This window comes from Egretta garzetta, unplaced genomic scaffold, assembly GCF_000687185.1.
Source record: "Egretta garzetta isolate BGI_Z169 unplaced genomic scaffold, ASM68718v1 scaffold25, whole genome shotgun sequence".
NCBI lineage: Eukaryota > Metazoa > Chordata > Aves > Pelecaniformes > Ardeidae > Egretta > Egretta garzetta.
In genome coordinates this window covers 3458356-3465040 of record NW_009259800.1, presented here as the reverse complement: position 1 = coordinate 3465040, position 6685 = coordinate 3458356, and the positions used below count along the sequence as shown (strand labels likewise).

Below are 6685 nucleotides of genomic sequence, written 5' to 3'. Positions count from 1 at the left end.
GCAAGATGATTGACAAGAATTGCAGTAAGGTGCTGAAGGGGATATTTCACCTGGCCCATCAAAACTCAATGTAGAGGATTAGAACTAAGAAGAGCTGACAATATTGACTTTGAGTGCCACAATGGAAACATAATTAGCTCTTTGACATGTAGTGGACAGAAATACTCCATTTTTAAAAAAATCAGTTAGAATAATTACACTGTATCTGTTGCATGCTGCCCTGGAAAAAAAAAAAAAAAAAGTCTGCTCTGCTGTTTCCTCTTTTCACAGTAAAATTCAAGTTTGGCACTAGAATAAATGTATGCAAGCCCAGCCTTTCTGCTGGAAGAACATCAGGAAAACTTTGTGCATAAAACTAAAAAACCTCTCTTAAAAGAGAGCACATAGATCTGAAAGAATGAAAAAGTCAATGAATTTTATACAAGTTTACTTATTGCAAAACAAACTGTCTGCACTATGCTTATTAAAGGCATATTTCATTGCCTAATCATAGATGTCTATTGTACCTTTTATGTTTTGAATCATAATTGCAGTCTGTTCCCCAACTGTAATAATGAAAGACATTTTGGCATATGCTTATATTGATTCCCCTTTAACAAAGCACTTAAGACACATACTTGCATCCCACTGAAATTAATGGCTAACATTAACTTTGAGTACATTGATTTCACTGGGATTTAGACAAATGGCAATTTATATGGGCACAAAATTGCCTACTTTGTTGGATAGGCATGAGCCTCTGAAAAAAGTCTGTACAATATGTAACCATTTTGGTTAGAAATACATTGCACTATGGCATCTATGTTTTTATCAGAATAACTGTGCTAGCAAAAAAGTGTATCTGCTATACTGAAATATCTTTTCCAGCTCCTGGTCTGGAATAATCTAAACTGTAGAAACATTTTCCAGTGGGTATAAGGACATACAGGGCATGCATAAACGGGAAAGGCAAAACTTAATTGTACACAATACCTTTGCATTGAGAACAAGCTATCATTAGGTATTATATAAATAATGCAGTATATTAAATTCCTTAATTTATAAAATTATTGTCTATATGCTTGTCTGCAATTCTTGTTTGCTTCAGGTTTAATTGGTATATGAAAATAAGGAGAAAAAAACTTCAAGAATTATGCTTACCTTATTCCCTTTTTAAGCCACTATTCTTAGCTATCCTAATTAGTTAGAACCTACAAGGAAATATTCCAGGAAATTAAAACAGATTAAAAATGCAGAAGTAAAAATACCTTTAAATACAATAAAGTCAATATTCCTTCTCAGCATCAAATACAGGGCATATACCAAGGTAATACTAAACTAGCCTGCTTCTGCAGCTCAGCATCACCTGACTTAATGGGACGTTCTCATCAAAATAAGTGGATTTAAGAAATGAAAGAAAATTGAGATAAATTCGAACAATGTAGTCCCTTTATCTTCTGACAGAAAAGTTTCTCAGAGTTTTTAAATACATTTTGCTAGTTATTTCCTAATTAATTTTCTAACATTTTTATCTAGCAGTACTCATAGCTGCTAATCAGCTTTACTTCAATGCATTTTTTCCACTACGTGCTCTAGTTTACAACCGAAAATGAATAGCTAATGTAGAATAGCCCTGTATAATACTCTGACTACACTGTATTTCAAGGGAGTTTCCTCTTGACGAGTCTTCAAGAAGCACGTCAACACCCACAGACTGTGAAAATACCTGCTGGAATAAACAGGAGAGTATCCGAAACCATACTTACCAAGTCTAGACATTCTCTTAACTTTTATTTAAAATAAGAAGGTCATCCAGCCTGGAATAATCTCCATGGCTGTTCAGTTTACACATCAGAGACAGAAAGGTATCAACATTTCCTTCTTAAAAGGTCTGAGTCTGTCTACTTCTTCATTTCCTTAACACATACCTCAACCAAGAGAAACAGCATTAAGATCAAAAAAGAAATCTTTTGTAAGCAGAAATCATAAGTAGAAAATTAAACAAAGAAAATCGACATTTACTAGGAAAAAAAATTCTTTATTAATTCATTAATTCACAACACAATAAATATTTGGATCATACATATGAGGGACCCAGCAATGCTCAGACTTGTTTGCACCATGGTGTGGTTTGACAAACAAGCCCTCATCAGCTGGCATCCTGAGAAGAAGCCTGACTAAATGTCTTTTTTTTTTTTTTTTTTTTTAATACATTTTCACATATAACCAATAATTTGCAGATTTGCAGCATACATCAGTCCTTTCAACTGACATTAGTCAGGCTTTTAAAAACAATTCTTAAAGACCATCCCTGGCAAATCCTTCAGGAAAAAAAGCACAATCACAGTAGTTGTCATTATTCTGTCTCACTGTTGATACTGACATTGGGGATATGTAGGTGTGAATGTATGTTTAGTTTTACTTTGGGGGGCAATAACATTTTCCACTAAATAAGGAACAGAACTAGGCTACTGTTCAAGATACAGGATCAATTTTCATGCAGTCCACTCAGCAATTCTAAAACCAAGAGAGTTCTGTTACTTCTGAGAACGACGACATGCCTTAGTTTCATACCTCATACAGACCGAGGACACATTTCCTTGAGATCTCTGTACTTGTCCCAAATTATGATTTTGAACTTCATGATGAATGAAATTAATGTTGATTTTTCTGTAGGGGCAGACAACTCAGTCTGCTGGACACACTGGTAGGACACAGAAGAAAAGCAACTTTCACATGGCTAAACACCGATGTTTTCATCTATGGGTACAAAAGGAACTGTAATAGGTAATCACTAGGAAAAAACAATCTCGCATTACAGTTTAGTCAGAGATAGGATGTTTCTCACAAAAAAAATCTCCATAGACTGAGATGCTCAGTATCTCAGAGTTTTGAAATATTAAGTAAAACATTCTAAAAAAACCCCCAAATTTACTATGAACTTTTTTTTTTTTTTAAAGAGTTGGGAAAATCTAGTAGGGTTTTTGGCTGTATCATACTCATAAGATCTTTATTAAAGGAAACAGGAATTTCTGAATGTGTAGGTATGCACACATTTATATAAAGTTTTCATCATTTCTTCTAAAGGCAGTTTTAATATTCAGGCAGTGTTTCAACTGCACTTCCACTCAAAGTATTTCTTTTCTACTACAAGCTTATGGATGACTTCATAGATGAAAAATGGCATCAGCAGATCTGATAGGGAATGCCACTTGCAGTCAAACTATATCACTTCTTCCTCTTTTATGGACCAGAAAGAGAGACCGAAAGTCAGGAAACTTTGAGAAAAGCGTCATTTAAGATTTCTTCTGTTGTTTAAGTCAGAACAAATCTTTGAAAACGGAGTATTCTAATATCAATGAGAGTGTGATAAAGGCTATTACATCATATTTTAGAAGAAAGGTCTGATCAGTTTTTGTCTAATAGTTTTTCTGACAGGTACAATTCTCATTGTAAAGATTTCACACTTGAAATAAACCAACCATTTGTGTTGCATGCTGTCACAGTAAAATAGCAGTCAAATAAAAAATAGCAAAGATATACATGATCATCAGACTATTCTTCTAAACTGCGCAACAAGCAGAAGGACAGCTATGAAAAAATCAAATTCCACACACAAAACCACTGATATAAATTAACGGGAGAAAGGATACATTTTGTTTCACCTCAAGTCGATCTCTTCTTTTCCTACATGTGCTATTCTAATGTAAAGGATGCAGGAAACTATATGACTACACATATCAAAATGTTGGTAACTGCAACTTGATTGAAATTCAGTGCAGTTTGGTTTGTGTTTGCCTTTGTCAGGCTACCTATTTAACAGGGTTCTACAAAAGAAGCTTCAATATCAGATTTCTGTTTCTTTATTGCCACAAATTAGCCAGCATCTCCCCCTTCTGGATAGCAGGAAAATAAGCAAAAGTTTGCAACAGATTAATGCTTTCTTACTCTGGCCAATACTAAAAAAAAAAAAAGTTTGCAGATAATTATTTTCTATCTGTGTTCTGAGCAGGACCATTTATTTCCTAGATCACTGTTTAATATAGTTCCCTTCAGTAACATGTTTTATTAAAGCCAGACCTAAATCCATTCAGATGTAGTATCCAGCTCATCAGTGAGAAAATCTTAAAAACAAATCAACAAAATATATCACTGTGTCAGCCAGATTTCCACATTCTATAAAACAGAAAACGCTGCATGAGTTGGATTATTAGTGGTTTTGATTCTGCTTGTCAGCATTGCTTAATATATGGTGTTCAAGCAGTAAATTGTGAGATGTGTCAATTTGATTTGAACTGAACTGAATGAGAAATTTCAGAAGTAGGCAGAGAATTCACCATAGAAATCCAACTCTTTCTTTAGCACCTCTGAGCTCATTCATTCTCAGCCATCACCATAACATTATGGCCAGGCTGCCACTGATTAATCCATTGGGATTCATCCAGTAGTAGCACAGCTTCAGTGATAAGTGATTTTTCTATTAATTTCCTGTACATATTCCATTTTAAAGACAAAACCCAAAGATGACTGCTTACCCATTGTTAAACACTCTGGGAACTTGTTTCTACTCGTGAGTACAGTGTCTCAGTATGCAAGATTAGGATCAGTAATGAGCTATCCAAGTCCTTAGGAGAAAATATCATCACCAAAATTCTAAGTGAGGCCCTGTCTGATTCCTTGCATCTGTATGAACATTACGTGAGACACTTCTGTTGGCAGCCAGTCATGCCAATGAAGAAACTCAAATGACAACTGTTTAATTTGTAGATGGCCTCAGATGTCACTGGCTTCAGTTATATTTACATATATAAAACTATGATTATTCCCTAGCTCCCAGCAAGAGAAGAGCTACAGGCACTTTGAGAGAGATTTGTTACTGCAGGACTGCATTGGTTTTAGAACTGTGATGGTGCGAGGGCAATTTCTTTGTCTCGCTGTGAGACAAAGCTGTCTATAGGGAGAATAAGAAAGATGAATCTGGAACATGAACCATTAAAGCTGTTTCAATCCTAAGTGCCCCTTTTCTTTACAAATGTATTTTGTGCTTTTTTTCCTTCTTTCCAGGGATGGTATTTAACCTCAGCAGCCTGTGACTGTTGCATCCAAGCCAGAACGCTTTGTAATGTGCAACTTGGTAATTTCTTCAGCACAGGTAGGGTGAATGCCAACTGTCTTCATTAGTTGAGGATATGTAGCACCACATCTACCAAAGAAAAAAAAACAAAACAAAACAGAAGATCCACAAAGTCAAGTACTATTCACCTTAAGCAGCTAGAATGTCCTAAAACATCAAGTAATTCTGCTCTTGTCCATTTTATCAGGCAGAGGAGTTGCATTCATTCTTCAAACAATGCTGTCTATTATTTCTCAGCACTTACACAACAACATTTAAACACCCAGCTTCACAACACTGTTAGGTAGGGAAGAGTTGTCATAAGAATTGAGACAGAGAGAATTAAGCAATTTACCCCAAGTCACAACTGAGCCTATGGCAAAAACATATGACAAAACTGCAGCCTTCAGCTTTTCTTGTACATACATGTGCGTTTCACTAACTCTGACTCCAGATGGAAAAACACACACATACATACAGAGGAAGAAAATCTTAAATTAGGGCTGCTGGCAGGAATCTGCTGAAGCAACTAATACCAGAATATTTTTCCATGATCTTAGAGAAAGTCTGGTGCTTACACTGAAATTATCAATGTTATAAACAGGAGGAAAAAGTCTCTCTTTTGAAAAAACAAAACAAAAAAGCCACAACCCCCCCCCCCCCCCCTTTGAGCTAAAATCCCACTTGCTTAATTCCTTTACTTGTCCAATAACATTCTCAGACTTGATGACTTTTCTTTGAGCTGCTATTCCTGGCAGGTCATGCTGTAAGAATAGCTGAAATGGCCCTAAATTTAAGAATTGTTTCAAGCTCTCTATGGAATAATATTAGTTCTCTCTATAGAATACAGGCAAGAGAGCCATAGATGTCTTCTGGTGTCCCCACCTACATCCAAAAAAGCACTGACAAGCAAAAAAAAACCATTGCTGAGCACAGATAGTACTGGACTGCTAAGTGGGGAGGGAAGATGGAAAATCATCCTTTGAAGAGGCTGAAGTAAGACCTAATATTTGACAAAGGAGAACAGCAGCTTTTACAGCAGGTGTTCCACATTGAAAGCTCTGGATTTGTGAAATACAATAGAAACCAATACAATAATGTGACCTGCTGAAAACCTCTTACTGTGGCTAAAGTTTTAATTTCCCTCAGGCAAGGCAGAAAAGCACTCCAGTTTCATGTGCTTCCTTTTCACTGGTTATTTTGGATAAAACTTCAAAACAATGACATCCTAAAAAATGTAGTTCTAGAATCTATACCACCACTGGCAATTAATGGACTACAAACACATGTTGAAAATGTGTACTGAGGGTACACTGCAATCAGTGATTTCCAAGATATTCCTCACATGATACTTGCGGTCCTGCCTTCTTAATCCTTTCTGCTTTTCATTTATGCCAGTCACTCAGAACTGTTAAGACTAAAACTGCAATAAAATGTTGATGATATTTAGGAAAATGAACTAACACCACAAGTGGGGGTGATTTCTTGTGTCCCAACCTACTTTCTTCAAAGAGGAGTTAAAAACTATAATTTAGTAGTATAAATATACAAATCAACATTTCTGAAGATGTGAATCAGCAACAAGAGAAATGA

General features: G+C 35.7%; 1 protein-coding gene across 2 annotated transcripts in view; it reads right to left on the bottom strand.

Moving 5' to 3' along the window:
- Nucleotides 1-2245: 2245 nt before the first annotated feature.
- Nucleotides 2246-6685, bottom strand: part of TXNRD2 (thioredoxin reductase 2) — a 37880-nt gene continuing 33440 nt past the window's right edge. Inside the window, exon 17 of one of the 2 annotated variants that reach the window (XM_009639858.2) lies at nucleotides 2246-5182. In XM_009639858.2, coding sequence (XP_009638153.2) covers nucleotides 5059-5182 — 124 coding nt within the window. In that variant the 3' untranslated portion in view covers nucleotides 2246-5058. The remainder of the gene's footprint in view (nucleotides 5183-6685) is intronic. The other variant, XM_035895390.1, reaches the window with a different exon arrangement.